At 38.0% G+C, this 20,134-nt stretch overlaps 1 protein-coding gene across 4 annotated transcripts in view; it reads left to right on the plus strand.

Moving 5' to 3' along the window:
- slit3 (slit homolog 3 (Drosophila)) overlaps positions 1 to 20,134 on the plus strand; it is a 252,796-nt gene that overhangs the window by 229,542 nt on the left and 3,120 nt on the right. For all 4 annotated transcript variants that reach the window (XM_044204612.1, XM_044204611.1, XM_044204614.1 and 1 more), the window contains 8 exons: positions 1,453 to 1,546; positions 2,041 to 2,178; positions 2,811 to 3,051; positions 5,047 to 5,177; positions 16,139 to 16,293; positions 16,852 to 17,012; positions 17,278 to 17,435; positions 19,853 to 20,058. In XM_044204612.1, the coding sequence (XP_044060547.1) occupies positions 1,453 to 1,546; positions 2,041 to 2,178; positions 2,811 to 3,051; positions 5,047 to 5,177; positions 16,139 to 16,293; positions 16,852 to 17,012; positions 17,278 to 17,435; positions 19,853 to 20,058 (1,284 nt within the window). The remainder of the gene's footprint in view (positions 1 to 1,452; positions 1,547 to 2,040; positions 2,179 to 2,810; positions 3,052 to 5,046; positions 5,178 to 16,138; positions 16,294 to 16,851; positions 17,013 to 17,277; positions 17,436 to 19,852; positions 20,059 to 20,134) is intronic.

Here is a 20,134-nt window from a genome sequence, read left to right on the forward strand (position 1 = left end):
TCTTGCTCTGGACCAAATTGTCTAGTTGCGTAGCTCTTTCATTCCAAAGAATATGATTCAGTTTTCCTGTGATGCTTGCTTGCCTTCAAATAAAGGATCATCCATATTATTTAAATACCAAGCTATGAGTGGAAATATCTAGGCAATATTTTGTGTCTTTGTATATCTGCTAAAATGTACCTTTTAAGTGAAAATCTTCCCGTACACTGTTAATATGCTCTTAAATGTGTTCTGGCTAGCACTTTAACATACTTTAATCACACTCATGATAATTTTGTGTGAAAGAAAAGAAAACAGACTGTCAGGCTCTGAACCGTTCAACATTGGCAATATTTTGCTGGTAATCTTTTGCTTTGCTGTGCTGCTTTATGGCACAAGCACTGATCTTCCAACACAAACTGAGCTGTTGTAAAACTTACAAAGTATCTCGCACAGTGGAAAATTTAAAGGCCAATGGGTAAATCACTCCCAGCATATTTATCCTCTTCAGTAACCACCTCAACAGTGGTCTCATTTGTGTATGGTAATTAAACTAAGGTTTCACAGTTAATTTCACATTGATAAATTAATATTGGCATCTTTAACTAAGTGTCCAAAGTGTGACAGGAGGCCTCTAGTGTAGTTGGGATAATATAAATTTACTTTCATATCACACAATAATTTCAGATTTCATTTCCAGCAGATGCAGGAGTATACTGTAGCTCAGAACAACATGCATCTAAAAATGACTTGAGGAAAGAGTGGTGGAGACAGACAGGGTGGGAGTGAGACAGCAGGATTAGATTAAAGCGGGCAGAGAACGATGGAAGTCTGCTTGACCTTTCTCAATCCCCTCTTCCTATATGACCAACTTTAGTTACTGCTATTATACACGCTGTTAACCCTTCTCACCCTTTGTGTGTGTGTGTGTGTGCCCGTATGTGTGTGTGCGAGTACATCTGTAGACCGTAGCCACTGTTACACAGCCTATTAACTCCCTTCTTCATCAACTCTGAGAAAAAGCTGATAATGCTATTCCCTGTGGGTGGGTGGGTGTGTGTGTGTGTGTGGGTGCATGTGTACATGAGGACTTCCACTGCACATTATCTGAGGCCTTGAACAAGATAGACACATATCTAAATGATCTCTTTCCACCCCTTGTTTTCATTTTTTCATTTGAAGCTGACAGAGAGTACATGTAAAAAAAGGTAGACTGTCCATCTCCTCCAGTCTCTTTTCTTCCTCCTTTTTTCTATGTTCTGTCTTTCTGTTACTCTTCTCCCTTGTTTCCCACTGCAATTTTTTGTACTCTTATTCTGAAAAATTATTCTTTAAATCTGGTTGGTGGGATGATGCTGTAATCTGCATGAAAGGCAAGCCGAAACACACACATAGACTATTGATTTAGCTTCACATGCAAACTTTTTTTAATTACTAAAGAAATAAATATTTTCTTTCACTCTTTGTCACCAGGTGACCTGTGTGAGGAGGTGATTGACCCTTGTCTCCATGGTTTCGACCCCTGTCAGCACGACTCAAAGTGTGTCCATGTTGGCCGCAGTTACAGGTGAGTGACAGCTTAAAAGGGGTTAGAGACCATATCACTGACAGTGACAGCAAAGTGACAGGAGCAGTGAGATCAAAAAGTTAAAAGCTGACTTTTTTGTGAAACAAGGAGGATCATCGCTGCCCTGCAATTTGAGCTCTTGATTAGAAAACTACACAACCAGACACATTTCCCTCCTCAAGAACACTGCCAATAGGTTTAGCAACACCAGCAGCAAGCAGCTTGTAGACAAGGAGAAGAGTTTTATAAATGTGGAACTTCCTATCTAATAAGATTTGCCTTTACATGTTCAAAATTTAACTTAACAGTAAGTAGAAAGTTTGGTGTCCTGCTGAATAATTCCGTAGCAGGAAAGTTGTTGTTTCTAAAAACATAGGCTGTAGAAAAGAACTGAAAACTGTCACCTCTTTGTGCAGTAAAGCATCTGTAATCATGAGGTAAAACCAGTTGCCCACACAAACAGTAATGCCATCCATATTTCCATGTGACTTTAGGTGTGAGTGTTTACCGGGCTATGTGGGCCAACACTGTGAGCAGGACTATAATGACTGTCTGGAGAATAAGTGTCAACATGGAGCAGAGTGCGTGGACGCTGTCAACGGCTATACCTGCGTCTGTAAAGAGGGTTTCAGGTGAGAGTCGTGGAAACACATCATCTGCAAATCGCTTGAACAGACACCAAGACAGTTACACACTGCAGGGCCAGACTGGGAGGAGATACAGATGGCGCTTCATAATCAGGCACTTGACTGTCTCGACCCACTGTTCGCTTGTGTGTGTGTGTGTGTGTGCGTGTGTGCGTGTGTGTGTGTGTGCAGCAGATGCAGCTCCATGTGGTTAATTATAGCAGAGACTGTTGGCATGAGAGAAACAAATTCATCACAAGGGACAGGGAGAAAGAGAGAGAGAGGAAGTCATAGCTTCGCAGGAAACAAATAGAAAAAGGAAACAGACAGCAGCAAAAAGACGGATACTGTATCGGCAAATTCAAAGAAAGGTTCATAGTTTCAAAGATGCAAGAAGATACAGTGGATAACAAGTGGATATACAGAATATACAGTTTGCCATGCCATGCTGATAATCAATTTCCTTCAGGAATATTACCTTTCCAACTTCACCACTACAATCCCTAAATGTAATGCAATGACGCAAAATACAGAACTAAAGTACTAAACAAGTTTTATCAGAGGAAATGGACACAACAAATCACCCTATTAAAGCTCTATGAATGAGTTATCTTCTGTTTAATCTACCCCACCCTCAGCGGACTGTTCTGTGAGAACCCTCCACCAATGATCTTGCTGCAGACCAGCCCCTGCGACCAATCGGATTGCCAGAACGGCGCTCAGTGCCTGGTGGTTGCTGGGGAGCCCATCTGCCGCTGCATGCCCAGTTTCTACGGCAACAAATGTGACAAGATGGCCACTGTTCACTTCCTGGGTCGGGATGGGTATGTGGAGCTGCCCGGCGCAAAGCTCCGTCCCACCGCGCATATTTCATTACAGGTATTGTTGACCTTTGACCTCTTCTAACAAAGGTTTGGTTTTCAAGGTGTAGAAATCCTGCAGTCATGCAGGTATTTATAGAAAAGTTCCTGTTGTGAAATAAACTAAAAATTTATTGTAATGTACCCTGCTTTCCTTAAGAATAAAAAGCCCTATCTTGTAAAGTATGTCAACCTTTGAAAGTACAAAAGCCATATTCTGCTGCACTACATGGAAAACATTTTTGGGCTGCTTGAAATAGAGCTGTGAGCTGCTCGAATCAAGCCTATAGAGTTGCACGACTTAGTGCCGACAAAGCAAAGCAAACATCTGCTACACCCTCTGTTTTCATTGCACACTGAGCACTCGTGCTTGTGCACACACACACACACATACACAGAACATACATTTTGAACACCTGAGAGTCATATCCTAATAGAGACATATTTTCCTCCTTTCTGGAAATGAGAGCGCGAGTGGGCGAAAGAGAAACAAGAAATGGAGGGCAGTCTAATTGATATTTACCACCTGTTTGGATCTGTGTGAGCGTGTGTGTGTGTGTGTGTGTATGTGCATGTGCATGTGCCTCTGTGTTCCTGCCAGGAGCTTTCAATGTCAGTGCCAAGGCTGTTTAAACTCTACCAAGAGGCCCTGACTGAGAGGCAAGAGAGAGAATATGAAAAAAAAAAGAATGGAAGGGCCACAGCACTTCATAAATCACTGAATGTTTTTTCTTTCTTTTTAACACTTTTTCTCTCTTTTCTTTCAGTCTGCATCCCAGTGTTCTCTTCACCCACTTTTCTATATCTCACCCTCTTCTTCTATCTCCCTACTCTTTCTCTCTCCCTCTCTTTTGTTCTCTGCATTTCTCCCTCCTTTTCTCTTCTTGGTCTGCCTCGATCTCTTCTTTTCTCCAGCAGCTTGTTAGCAGGTGTTGACTTGGCTATGCTCCATTGAAGCCAGAGTGTTAAGTGCTTGGCCCCTTGGCCCCATTTCCACTCGCTAGTTAGTTAGTGCTTAGCGGAGCACGCAAGCAAGTGTGACATGTCAAGTGTTTCTGTGTGGGAGGGAGGCGCGAGTGACCTCGTTTAGGGACGTGTGGCAGAATTTACATTTTCTCCACATTTTCATACACTTCTTTAGCGGTTTGACAGTGTGACATATCACCTTGAATCAAAAGTCTATTTTTCGTTTCTCTTTGATTTAGAGCTACATCAACATTTGCAATATTAACTGAAACTAAAAACTAGCTCAGTGCCAGTGAGGTGCTTTGCCAGGTCAGAGAAACTTGAGGGTAAAGTAGATTGTACAATGCTGAGGCAGCCAACAGTAAAGAAGTGGAACACAGTAGTCACCAAAACATTATACCACTTTTTCAATCTTTTAAAAACAAGCTGGAAATGTACTGGTGAAAATCCCTGGTATTTAAAGTCAATCAGTTTACTTGTAGCCAAACAAAGTATACCAACTATGCAAGTTGAAGTGGAGGGGTTTGCAGTAGCGAGAGTAGCCTGAGATTATTAACAGGCATTTTTAACTTTTAATCAATACTTAAAATTATCTTATGTACTTATTAGCTTAATTTACATGAATTAATTTTACTCAGATGATTTATTACATGAACCCAAGCTATGCTAAATTGAGGCTGCAATGTCTTGTTAGCCCAGCAGCAGGTGCAGCTTAACCCTGCTTTGGTCTAAATAAAATTTAACAAATTGGGGATTTGTTTAGGGTTTTATCATAAAAAGCGTGTGTCTGTATGAGAAACCATAATTGTCTGCCAAATGACTAAATTAGGCAATTACAATAACAGGTTTTCACAGACTGTGTCCATTGCCAGTCCTTATTGTGTTTGTCCAATCTCACGACTGATATGATTTTTGTCTGCTGTATTGCAGCTGTTATTTCGGTAATTTCCTTCATGAATGATATACAGTATATCACCCATCAGTATAGTCTCAAAAATATATTTTAAGATATAATATTATTTCTTATCCAACTTCTCTGTCTCTCCAGGTGGCTACAGATAAAGACAACGGTATTTTGTTGTATAAGGAGGACCATGACCCAATGGCACTGGAGCTGTACCAGGGACACATACGACTCATCTACGATATCGCCAACTACCCACCCACCACTGTATATAGGTAGGCCACTCACACACACACAGAAAAGTACTCTCTCACTTTCTTACCGTCCACATTGAAAAATGATTTGCCAAGTTCATACACTCAGTATATTGTGCTGAAGGCCAAGTTTAAACATGGTTTAAGTACTTAAAAAACACACGTTCAGTCTTTTCAACTAACCTATGTATGCACACTCATTTATTTATACATCTACATTCATTTTAAGTGCTTTGTTTACACTTTTTTCAATTAAATTAAAGTTATATTGTACTGGATTCAGATGATACAGGGGTTCAAGGTAGTTTAAGCACACTTAAAAGATCAAAAAGCACATACACACACAGAAAAGTAAGCGAGAACACTAAAGAATTCAATTACTGCTCAGGTTAAACTTGCAAACATATTCATTCACTCACATAGACACATATTTTAAATTACTTATTTGTATCCACTGAATGAAGCTACTGTACTCTAACATTTACAACATAAAGTGTTACAGAGTGACAAGGTAGTTCAAGGGTACTTAAGAATACAAAAAGGATACGTACATACAGTACACACATACCAACAACTAAAGAGTCCAAGGTTGTTATATACAGTAGGTGCTGATTTGGTCATGCACACACTAATCCACCAGCATATTCTTTCTCTCTCACACACACACACACACACACACACACGTAACAGATCCATGTCTGAGCACTTCCCTCTATAAACAAACGTGAACTCTCCTGACTAGATGTCATGTCCCTGAGTGAAACCCACCAACACTCTCTAGGTAAAACTTCAAACAGTGCAAACAAAAGGCCCCATTCAGTGGGTTAGTCTGTGAAAGCCCTTCGATATTATATGATAAACTACATTCACAGTTTCATAGGAGTGGATATGCCGTAGTAAGCTATGGAAACAGCAATGGTAATCCGGGAAAAGAACATGATAATGTTTTCAGCAGTCATTTATAGGAGTATGCAGAGATATTACAGCATGCGGCATTACAAACAAAGACCAACATAACCTTACAATACAACGACCATACAACATTACATATGTGCAAAAATGCAAATATAATCATACAAAAGGTTAGCACAAATTGAAAATTCACTAATTCATTCACATAATCATTAAAGACTCCAAAGATGTTCCTAGCATCCTTTTTTAAGTTTTCAAATATTACGGTAATTGTATCTTCTTAAAATAAGAAGGAAAGAAGAGTTTAGTCACAAGTCAAACTATAATACACAACTTATGCCATAATGTCAGGAATCATATGAGGCAGAGCTATAACATGCCATGTTTAATGAATTATAAGCCATACGATGCAGTGGTACAGCCCAGGCAGCTTGAACTCTAAACCATTAGTCTGTCAGAGGTGAAACCATCACAGTCAAAAAGTTTGCCATATATTTAAAACAGGTGTCCCTGTCTGATGAAAATCCCAAGTCACCAAAATGTTGACTTTTCAGAAAGTAAGATGAACAGGCTTATTTTCAGATGAACCTCCTTTTTGAGTTTGTTAAGAAGGCTTTAAATGAGCCTGAGGGGTCGTGGACTTCTCTTAGCCCATAGAAGACCACCTTAATGTGATGCCTTATTGACTCTCTCTGTCCTCGCCATTTTAGAGGAGCATGCAAAACTGACTGAAGGGTGAAAGAGGTCAAAAGGAGAAGTGAAGGTATATGGCAAAGAGAAAGGAAAGAAAGAAGAAAAAAAGGAGAGAAAGAATAAAAAGACAGACAGAAAGAAAGGATTGACGACTCTATGTTAAAGTAGACAGTGAGAGAGAGAGAAAGGGCCCATGTCCATCTTTGTCTGGTGCTGATTGGCTCCTATTGATTCTGTCTGCTTCTCTGTCTACACTGTCTGTGGCAGGAAGAAAGGGTAGCAAGAAATGTGAGAGGGATATATGATACAATATTCAATACCATGTTTTGTCTCAAGGGATTTTCAGTTTGTAATGCAAGCACAGACAACAGTGCAAACCATACAAAACACTTTATAACATGTAACACATTCTATATCAGCAATAATATTTCATTACCACGTCATTTAAATAAATACCAATAACCAAAAACACTACTGGCAAGATGATCAGCAAAAGAGATTGGTTTATTGTACAAGACAGGGAGTGGGCACTGCTCTGCCAGTCCAAATAGAGCTAAGGTTTTCAGAGTTTCTCGCAGCGGCAGATCATGAAAGGTGTTAAATGCGGATGGAAAAACCACTTCCAACATGTAGTCCAGCATGGAAAGGAACACAAAAACCCTTAAACTTGAAAAAGCACCAACAATACCATTGGTGTGAGACAGTGAGGCTACCAATCATCTTGACCAAGGACAAATTTTTTATGGTAATTATACCAAGGTATTATATAGATATTAAAAATGCTTTTTGTACCACTTTTGAATGATTGCACCAGCCAGTGTAATAATGCCAACAAGGACGGGAGGAGAGAGAGACAGATGTTAGTGTAATTGAATGAATTTAGGGAGAGGTTGGAGAGCAATAAGTGCAAGAAGATGGACGGATGGAGGAAGGAAGGAGGAGAAATGAGGGAGAGAGTTTATTGCTTTCTCATTTACTCACCATTATCTTATTTCTATATATTTCAATCACTGATTTTCTTAGTATGTGACGTCTGGCTTTGTTGTTTTGGCTTTGTTCTGTTCTATTGTCTCAGTGGACAGAGACAAGGTCACAGAAGAAGGAGGAGGTAGCTGTAGTGCTTCTGATGATTCATAACAAATTTGACTTTAGGATTAGGACTGTACATCATATTATAAATCCTGCAAGTAGCTGTGGGAGAAGACAATTGAAGCCACAGTTTACTATGTCAAGGGCAAGACTGCCCCAGCATCAGGTATTTCGATTATGATTCATTTAAACCCTCGCTTTGTTTTATGTATAGTTTCAGAATTTGTATTAAAAATCATGTGCCCACAGGAAATGTATATATATTTAAAATTTTTCTACTTGACTTTGGCTTATTCTGCAGTACTTAACTTTTTTTTTTTCATAATTAGACAAATTTACATGCCTGCATGTTTCTCAGGACTTAAATTATGGGTGATACATGTCAATCAAGTTTACTTATGACATTCAGGGGAGAAATGATCAAGTGATTGCATGCTGATAACAATTTAATGCAAGATGTTAAACTGTTAATGGACCAATATACTCCAAAACGGATATTAACAGCGGATGGACACCCATGTGGTTCTGTTTATACTACATTTGGTGTCTGCTTACACGTGTGAACACGTTTGTCGACTCGTATGGTCCACGCATACAGTCCGCGTCATAAAATTTGGGCTGCAAGAAGATGGTCTGCGTCTACCCTGCAGTCACTGTGTGCCACGTGGATGGACAGTTTCTCCTAGTTTCTTTGAGATGCTGTGTGTTGAACATGGAGCCAGCATTCACAGGTTTTAGAGCATTGTCATTAACAGTGATAGTGCCAGTGTTGCAATGTGATGACATATTCAGCAGTGTTTCAGAGTTGATTAGTAGAAGTTATTTAGTATACTGTAGCATTGTGTTGTTGAATGTGAACTCTGTATTCTGTCTTCATTGACCTTTGATAAACTGATGTATACAAACAGCTTAATTATAATAATAATGTGGTGCTGTGCTGAAGCATGTAGGTGAATTTCTTTTACCTTACCCCCTTCCAGAGAGGCCAGAGCACAGGGTCAGCTGTAGAGCAGTACCCCTGTAGCTGGTAGAGACCATGACCTGCATGAAGGAGACTTCAACAGGGACGCTATATGCAAAGAGGTCATCTGGGTAGAAAGACATTTTTGCTGGCCATAACAACAACTTGCCACCCTGTCTAGTTTGCTGTTTATTGCAGTCTGTGCACTTTCTATTTCTGTGGTGATATTCTGTTTCTTCACATGAATCAAACTGGTTTGTAATCTGGTTGGGTAGATGTGTAGAAACCACTTATCCCAAATATGACCTTAACCAGAATATGTACCAGTGTTCACAATACATGACATATCGTGAAAGGCAAGAAGAGGAAAAGAGTAAGGGATGGTTAGAGAGGAAGGAAGGATCGAATGAAAGAATGGAAACGATGGGGTGAATCTAATCAGGCACTGACACAGATGGGAGGGGTGGAGACTGAGTTGAAAAGGTTGAGTAGGAGAGAGAGAAGAGGACAGTCAGAGGGATTTATGGATGCATAGAAAGACAGATTGATCAGTTGAGAGGCAGACATAGATAGAGAGATAGCCAGAAAGACAGATGGATGGACTGATGCTAGATGGAGGGCATGTGTGAAATAGCAGATAACACGATAAGAGATAGCTGCATAGTATAGGTTGTCTGCCAGAGGAGAAAACGGGAGGGGTAAAACAGATGGATAGAAGCAGTCGAAATGAAAAGACCACGAGACACAGTTGAACAGCAGGATGGATGAGAGAGGAGTGAGGGATGACAGAGGGATGGAGTGAAAGAGGGGGAAGAGTAGAGGGGAAAAGTAAACCACAGAGTGAGTCAGGGAATTATCCTTGTCTGGTCTTGTTAACTTGACACAGGCCACGCCTGGGAGACAGACAGACAGACAGACAGACAGACAGACAGACAGACAGAGTGCAAGAAAAACTGAGAGGATCAGAGAAATAAAGTATGAAAGAGAGACAGATGAAGACAGAGAGACAAATAAAGTGTACAGTTGTGCAGAAAGGAAAGATTGAATGAGGGATATAGAAAGCGTTAAGCTGGAAAACACAAATAGAGACAAGGGAGCTAAAGGGGGAACAAGTCCACAAGTATGACAAAGAGACCGAAAAATAAGAAAGATTGAAAGTGAGAGTCAGAAACAGAGATCCATAGAATCAAATCATGTCTGAGCACAATGCTAAGCACTAAGTAAACACTGTCTCTATGTTATGTTTAGCATTAGCAATCTGGAAGGAGACGAGGCCCAGCTTCAAGCCTTGGGCTCATTTTACCACAAGCTTCTATGTATTCCCTTGTATGTGCCATCTTTTGATTACATGAGTCTGAGCATTGCAAATGGCCTATCTTATCTGCCCTAATTTGGAAATACATTGTAAACTGACTCAAACCGCATGGCTAGGCAGGCACAGCAGAACGTCCTGCCACCATTCAACTGATACTGTCCAGAATGGCGCAACTATTTAACCACCACAATCTGAGCACAGCAATTCTGGCATGGCACATGGCACTGTCCATACAGTTACTGCGGTTGTACAACTGAGGGCCAGGGACCGGTGCCAGTCCCTGGGATGTTTCTGAGCGATCCCTGGGTTGGTTATCTTGTGTATAAACCAGAGAGCAAGGATGAGCATTATTTTCAAGCCAGTTTTTGTGTGGTCAGACCAACACAGTATGGTCTGTAAAAATGCCGGTGAAATGGTGAATTAATGAGTCACCTCAGTTTTAACAGTTAAAATTTGGCTTTGACATACAGATTTGATTGTGTGTGAGGTTTCGATTGTTAGATATCTAAGAGATTAGGTTACGTTTGCACTGTAAAAGTGAGGGGTGGAGCAGGACAAAGAGGAGGCCTGGAGCAGACATGTATACCCAGGTACACACATGTATATGCAGTATGTGTGCTGTACATGGAAACACGCAAACATGCAGAAAGGATAAAAAGCTAAATTATGCATAGGCATACACCTATAGACACATGCACACCTAGATGACATCTGGACAACCCACAGTGAAACAGAAATAGAGATAAAAGAGATAGAGCGCAAAGAAAAGAGAGGGAGAAGAGACGGAGGAATGTAAAAAAAAAAGAAGAGGAATCTCAGCAAGCGGACAGAAAGATGCAAGGGTGGAAAGCAGAGGGAATGAGAATGAAAATAAAAAACATACAAGAGATGCATACAAGTGGGTGAGCTTTGGAGATAAAAAGAAGATGGGGAGAGAGAGTGACAGAAAGACAGATAGGAGAAGGTGTACAAGTCCTTCACTGTGCCCTTATTAGCAACAAATGAAAGTGGTTATGCATGCCCAGGGTTAAATGAACGTGTGTGTGTGTACGAGAGAGAGAGACAGAGTGTGTGTTTGTTGTGTATTAATGTGCTGCCCTTTACTAATGCCACACTAATCTCCCATCGGGTCAAAGAGAGCACATCTACTGTTATTCATCAGCGAGCAGCAGAGGGAGGGATGCAGGGATGGATAGGTACATGAAAGCAGAAAAGGATGACAAAGAAAGGCAGAAGCAGTGGAAGTGATGGATGGATGGACGAGTGGACAGAAAGGGGACACAGAAAAGACAGAAGTACGGTGAGGAGGGATGATGATGGATTGTTGGACAGAAGAAGATGAAAGGGAAGACTGGCTGTTGGAAAGAATAGAGAGAGGAAGAGATGACTATAAGCAGGAAGAAAAGGTGCTTTACCTATTGTACAAAATAAATGAATACTTACCAAATACTTCACTGAATAATAGTGAATGATATTAAACAATAATATATGTGCAGTATATTGATTTTTTTTATTTTGGGCCAGTTGTTGCAAATTAGAAGAAATGAGGAGTAAATACATAAAATCTATCACCAGACAAAAGACAAAACAACTATTATTGTATGTGTTAAAAGGTTTGCAACCAAGCACTCCACCACAGCAGGGTTCATTCCCTGTCTGCAGTGCTTCCATTGAGTTGGCAGTTTGAGTGGGTGGGAAGCCAGTGAGGGGTCATATGCTGAAAAAGAGGTCCTGAACCTGGTTGCCTGGGCTCAAGGGTTTGGTATCTGAGGGATGTCGTGATTCCCCACATGCCCTCAAATGAGACAAATAAGTTTACACTCTCCTAAGTTTACAGTGTAAATGGGTTGCATTTCAGAAGGGAAACTAGCCCAACTAAAATGAGTTATAGGTCCAAAGATACTCGGGAGACATTAGGTACACCTTTGAATGTAATGTAATTTATGACAGAAACACTACCAAATTGAATCAACACATGTCCAACATAACGTGTATTGGTTTTCATAACATCGTTCCTTTCATTGTGTCCACCCTAAATTCTCACAGTGTATTCCATGCATCACTGTATAGCCACACTCCATACACACCAACAAATGAACCCACTTTCTCCTGATGTTTAGCATCTAAAATAAATAAATAATTATGTGAGTTGTGTAAAAAAGTTATGTATATTCATTCATACTTAGACCGTCACAATTATGCAACTTTTACATGCCGTTTTTCTTTAGATACAGGTCTTACAGAGGTCTTAGTGACTGAATGTCTGACCTGAATCTGGCTCTTAAAAACCACATGGCTGTGGTTACAACAAACAGACAATCCTTGAACATTATAGGTTTAAAACGCTCAGAGGCAATTCAAACATTCTAATACTGAAACCGTATAGGCCTGAAACAACGAGCACTGATTCCTGAAACTCTACATCAAAACGCTATGAATCCACTACTGAAAAGTACAAATTTCATCTGAACTGGCTGGCCTTGTTTAATGAAAGCTGAAAAAAGAGGGAAAGAAAACAGTGAAAGGAGCTCGCCATTCAGCAGCTGCCGTCTCAGGAATGACTAATTGAGGTTACCACGGCAATATGGGACTGGGATGCCTGTCTGCTGAACATCATTTTAATCAGATTGGGCTGTTAAACACACACTCATACACAGCCTGACACACACCTAGACACATACACTTACGGACACACATGCTCACACATACACACATAGAAGCATACACACTCACACACATGCAAATATATACAAAACTGACTCAAACATAGAGACACTAATGGACACACATGCACGTATAGTGTATAACGACTGCACATGCATCTGCGCATGTGCAGACAGACAAACACACACTTGTATGAATGCATACTGTATGTATATATTAACAAAAACATGCACATTCAGAAACACACAAGGTTCACTGTCAGATACACTCACGCATGCACACACACACACACACATTCACACCGCAAATGTGGTTTAGAAACATTGTAAGTAAATGATAGCGGTGCCTAATTAGATTTAACAGTGTAAGTGGATCTGCGTGGTTGTTTCTAATCCAAATATTTCTTTTCAGTTTGAGATATAGTCAACAACCTGTAATTACTTCTGGTTTTGTGTTTGATTCAGTTTCATTTAAAAAAGCCAGTTCTTGGTTTTAGGAAGTTCTTTTTTAGTGAAGTTTATTTGTGTGTGTATGTGCTCATTCAGGGTGTATTTGATTTTGGACTGACAGGAAATTGACGTCCCTTGTGGGTTTGGGCGAGCACAATGAGAATAAGAGAGAGGCAGTTGAAATCTGCTACGGCTGTGTGTTTGTTTTTATTGAATCCCATAATGGGCTGCTTTTTACTAATACACAGAGCCAACACAGCCAACTTCAAAGAACATGAAATACACACTTAAGCGCTCTCTCTCACACACACACACACACACACACACACACAGACACAAATATATATTGATCAAGTAGACATGCTCCTCACAAAGCATTCTCACAAATATATACTTTAACATCAGGTTAATAAAGATAATATGTATTTTTACAGTATATTTGTCATATGTAGAATCAAACACAAATACGTCTCAGTGAGGTTCTGGAAAACATGTCGAAACACTGAAGCCTGATATTGGCAAATATCAAACACACACACACACACACTCCCCTGCAGGTCTGGCATCTGCTCGGACATGGAAGCACCATGACCATTTGTCATCTACTGCCACCCGGTGGAGCTTTGGTGTCACAGCAGGTTCACAGCTCAGAGTGTGTGTGTCTGTCTGTGTGTGCAATGTGCCAAAATGAGTGTGTGAAGTTCAAACCTGTGCACAAAATCAGTTTGAGAATGTCTTCAGCTGTGTGAGCTGCTTGTTTTATTTAACTTTCCAGACACTTGAACAAATTTAAATGAGGAAGAAGTGCTTTTAGAATGAAAGCAGAGAAGCCTTAGAAAAGTCAAAGGAGTAGAAAAGACTGTAAGGAGGAGGGCACAGAACAGCAAAATGAGGAGAAGAGAAGACACCAGGAGAAATCAGGGAGGAAAAAGAAGATGAGGGTGAAGAAGGGGAGAAAGGAAAGAAGAGGATAGGTGAGAGAGGGAATACAAAGTGAAGATGAGTGTAGTGAGATAGAGAGCTAATCTTTCAGGCTAGCAGACCATCATTTTGCTTGGTTGAAGCAGGCCTGTGTGAGACCATTATTAAATTACATGACTCCTAATGGAAACCATGTATGTGTCTGTGTTGGGTCTACAGTACGGTAGGAGCTCTTATTTTAGAAACCGCCATCTAAATGCTGAACTAGATTGATGTCCAGAAGAACAGGACTTAGACTTTGCCATTGTTGAATGCATAAATGGCTTTGTTACTCTATCTATCCTACCAACACATTAATCTGAATTTGCATTTTCAGTTCATAAAGTACTTCCTAAGATTTGATTCTAAACTTTTATCCAATTAATTTTTTTTAGTCAAATATGGCATGATGTAGGACAAGTGCAAATGAGAGAATACAAAGTACATCGATAATTAATAATAATGTTTTGATTCTTTGTAATACCTATTATGTTCTTGTGTATAATGTAAACCCTACTTACATACATGTAAATCTATGTAACATGAAAAAGTCAAGTAAGGTCCCACCAGTAGGTTTCTATGCACAGTTGCACTTCATGACTATTAACAGCTATGTATTAATTTTTTTTAATCCTTTTTTTCATATTTAGTTCTTCTCCCCTGTTCCTCATTCTTTTCTTTCTCATTTATTCTGCTTCATCTCCATCCTTTTTTTTTCTGTTCTACTTCTTTACCATCATAATCATAACCTTTTTAATCATGATTATCTCCTTCTCCTTCTTCTTCTTCAAATGTTACTGCATCTGCTCTGTTCCTTGTTTTTCTCCTTTTGTATGGTCAGCATTTTCTATGAAAGTCACACTGGCCCGCCTCCAGAACTCACAACCCTGCTCCATTGGCTGTTAATGTAACATCACCGTAATCTGAACACACTATAAACAGCTGTCAATCAAAGCTGACTTGAGGCTCCTTAGCTAGTTAGCCAATGAGCGGCTGCAGACAAAGGGATGCATTGTCTTGATGTTTAGCTGTGGGAGTCTGAAGCAGACCACCAACGGAAAGAGTGGCTTCACTTGTTCTTTTGTGTTTCTGATGTTCTGCTCGTTTTCTCCGGGGTTCAGGGAAGGAAGAACTTGGGTGAACGGAGGCACAGTCAACTTTACCACCCCACCATCTACCTCTCTTTCCCTCTCTGTCTCTCACTCTCGCTCTCTCTCTCCCTCTTTCGGCTGTGCCAAACCACTGTCTCTATAGCTGTCTGTCTCCCCTCCAGCAACAACCATTTAGTGGGGAATCTCAGACACACACATTCACACGCAAACACACACACTTTCTTCTCAGGGTCAGACATGGTGCAAAAGGTCATGATCCTGGTTCATTGAAGGCTCCTCTTCAGTAGAAACATTTATTCCTCAAAAAAATATCAGCGCTGTAGTAAGAGTGCCTCTCTCATCTTTTGCACAAGGGTCTAAACTGGTTGAGTCTGGCCATTAAATTGTATAAATTTGATCTCGCCCCAAGGCTTCAGCCCATCAGAAAAAGCAAGCCTGTGTGCTGCTAGGGGACCCATTCCCGGCCTCAACCTACATGTTAGGAAACCATGGCCTAGATCAAGGGCACATTTTAATGTCTTCCAAAAGAACACTGCATTGAGGATGTAATCAGTCTGTTTTATGTCTGAGAATAACATTTCAACACAGATTTCCCTAATTTCTTTTTCATTTAGTTTGGTCGATTTGCAAACACAACAAAACAAAGAAATTTTTGACTTGAAAATGTTTGGAGTCTGTTTTGTGTCTAGCATTTCCAATTTGCTCTATCATGTCCCCCACCCCCCAATTCTCCTGTCTGGTGTAGAATTCAACAGTAATTTATCATGATAGGAACCATACTGAAAATCTCTTCTTCCTTTTTTTCTCTGTTTGTGTGTTTGTTACAGCGTGGAGTCTGTGAATGACGGACTTTTCCACACTGTTGAGTTGTTGATTCAGAACCGTTCACTGAGCCTGGTGGTGGATAATGGTGCCCCCAAGAGCCTGGGCAAGCTTGCACGCCAGCCCTCCGTCGACCACAACACCCAACTCTACATAGGAGGTACGTGCACACACGCATTTATACACATGCATCTATACACATTCGTAGACACATGTTCTGAACACATAGGTGTTGTTTTTGCCTGCCCTTTACTGCCTTTTTGTAGTTTGTGATCACATGTTTGCCATGCATGGCTACATACTAATACAGTCACCCACAACATGCAAATACACACACACACACAAAATCCCAGCAAGGGATGTGGTGAGGAGATTGAGAACTGTTTTTGTTCAACTTTTCCTCAGAAAAAGGGCAAGAGAACAGTCAGCCTTTTTTCTCAAGTACGAGAAAGAAACATAATGTTATTGTGCAACATTGAGAGCTATGATGCCGTATTCTTGTTGGAACATTGTATTGTACTATAAGAAACAACCAAGAACGAAACCAGAGATGAGTGTATTACAATAATCAAGCAATCCTCCTTTCAATTTACTTTGTTTTTTCTTTCTTTCACTTATTTTCTTCCCATTCATTCCAACATTTTGTCAACTCTGATTTATCTTTCTTCTCCTTCTTCTTTTTCCGTAACTTCCTGCTTTGTTCTCCTCCATTTCCCAGGTGTACCATCTCAGGTGGTGGCCACAGGTCTACGACCTGGCCCTGAACGTTCCCCTCAGGCTTTTAATGGCTGCATCCACAATGTCCGAATCAATGGTGAGCCTCAAGACCTGAGTTACCAAGCCGCAGGAGGATCGCGACCACAAGGGGTCGAGGGCAAGGTAATTACATGGGGAACAGTAGAAAACATTTTGACTTGAAGATTTTTAGTTCACATTTCAACAAAACCATGCTAGTAGCAGCTGTCTCTCCGTTTTGGAGCTATATTTACACTCAACTTCCGGTGTTGGTGAAGGTTGTAGCATTCATGCAACATCAAAATGTTTGTCAGGTTACATCCCCTCTGTTCTCGTCTATTTGCGTTTAAAGGCCATTCGACTAAGCTTCACCTGACAGTATTTTCTACCTTTCTTGTTCTGTCACCAGCGTGATGCCATTCTTGCAGGGTGTCATTCCTGCAGTGTGTGTGCCCAGGGTGCGTGCAGGGAGGGAGGAGAGACGGGGGTGACATGTGATTGTCCTCCAGGACGCAGCGGGGTCCTGTGTGACCAGACGACAGCACCCAGCCCCTGTCAGAACAGCAGGTAAGCAGAGAGGCAGAGACTGGGCAGAAATGTATGGATGTAAACATGGTTGGATGTAGACATTCAAATGTATGGATGTAGACATTCAGAAAATCATATTACTGTACACACTTAACCCTGCTGCTGCAGTAGTTGCACATCTACACTGAAAACAAAGAGGTTAAAGAGTCTTTGAATGCTTCTATTGATTCATCACCAACTGTTTGTGTTGCTTTCAAAACAGTGGGGCTTGAACCGTCATTAGTTGATCCACTGAAAATGAATCATCAACAACTTTGTAAATTGTTAATGTAACTCATTTTTCCAGCAAAAATGCCAAAGACTTGACGGTTACATCTTCTCAAACCATTAACTGGTTTTCTTTTATATCATTGTTATTTGAATATGTTTGGGTTTTGGACTGTTGGACAGACAGAAATTTGAGGGCATGATTTTGGGCACTGACAATTCTGATGGGTATTTTCCTCAATTTTCTGACATTTTATAGATAAAACAATTAATCAATAAATGAAAACAGACATATATAGAGTGTGTGTGTGTGTATATATATATATATATGTATATGTATATGTGTATATATATATGTATATGTATATATATATGTATATGTGTATATATATATGTATATGTATATATATATATATATATGTATATATATATATATATATATATGTATATATATATATATATATATATATATATATATATATATATATATATATATATATATATATATATATATATATATATATATATATATATATATATATATATATATATATATATATATATATATATATATATATATATATATATATATATATATATATATATATATATATATATATATATATATATATATATATATATATATATATATATATATATATATATATATATATATATATATATATATATATATATATATATATATATATATATATATATATATATATATATATATATATATATATATATATATATATATATATATATATATATATATATATATATATATATATATATATATATATATATATGTATGTATATATATATATATATATATATATATATATATATATATATATATATATATATATATATATATATATATATATATATATATATATATATATATATATATATATATATATATATATATATATATATATATATATATATATATATATATATATATATATATATATATATATATATATATATATATATATATATATATATATATATATATATATATATATATATATATATATATATATATATATATATATATATATATATATATATATATATATATATATATATATATATATATATATATATATATATATATATATATATATATATATATATATATATATATATATATATATATATATATATATATATATATATATATGTATATATATATATATATATATATATATGTATATATATATATATATATATATATATATATATATATATATATATATATATATATATGTATATATATATATATATATATATATATGTATATATATATATATATATATATATATATATATATATATATATATATATATATATATATATGTATATATATATATATATATATATATATATATATATATATATGTATATATATATATATATATATATATATATATGTGTATGTATATATATGTATGTATGTATATATGTGTATGTATATGTATATATATATATATATATGTATATATATATATATATATATATATATATATATATATATATATATATATATATATATATATGTATATATATATATATATATATATATATATATATATGTGTATGTATATATATGTATGTATGTATATATGTGTATGTATATATATATATATGTATATATGTATATGTATATATATATATATATATATATATATGTATGTGTGTATGCTTTCTGTTGCAGCCCTAAATGACATTACTGTTTTTGATAAATTGACATGAAAATGGATGAAGGCACACTTGAGCATGATTTTTGACATGTTCGTCCTATAGGAAGTTGTTTAAAATTGGAAGCTCTACTTGCAGTTGCACTAAAATAAGTTATATTGATAAGGAAAAAAGGAAGTGTGGATATTTAAGCAGTTGTCATAGCCCTATATCCAAAACCTAAGATCATCCACATAGAAGCACAGTTTCCCTGGTTGAGCTTTCCTCGTCACTCATCAGTACAGAAAATGAATTGTGAATGTTTATGATGTTTCTAATGCCGCGAATGTGCCACAAGAGCCCGTCTGTTAGTTAGTGTTGTTTTCCAAATCATATGGTTAGGCCAGTCTTAAAGCAATCACTAAAAAAACACACACATCCACCCCAAACATGCACATCTCCGATAACCTGCCTTCCCTCTTTTCATCGTCTCACTCCAGATGTGTACATGGTCTGTGTGTGCCAAAGGGTCAGTCCTATAGTTGCAAGTGCAGTGAAGGCTACCAGGGTCAGTACTGTGATCGACGGCAGGAGCCTCCAGCCTGCAGGGGGCATCGCTGCGGACACGGGGAGTGTCGTGTGTCAGAGGGAGGAGAGCCCGTCTGCCACTGTCAGCCAGGGTACACCGGACCTACCTGTGACACAGGTAAAATGGAAACTATTAGAAGAGGAGATGGAACGGAGAAAATCATGTCAAGATTTGACAAATATCAGTACATATA

This window comes from Siniperca chuatsi, linkage group LG8 (assembly GCF_020085105.1).
Source record: "Siniperca chuatsi isolate FFG_IHB_CAS linkage group LG8, ASM2008510v1, whole genome shotgun sequence".
In the NCBI taxonomy this organism is placed as follows: Eukaryota; Metazoa; Chordata; class Actinopteri; order Centrarchiformes; family Sinipercidae; genus Siniperca; species Siniperca chuatsi.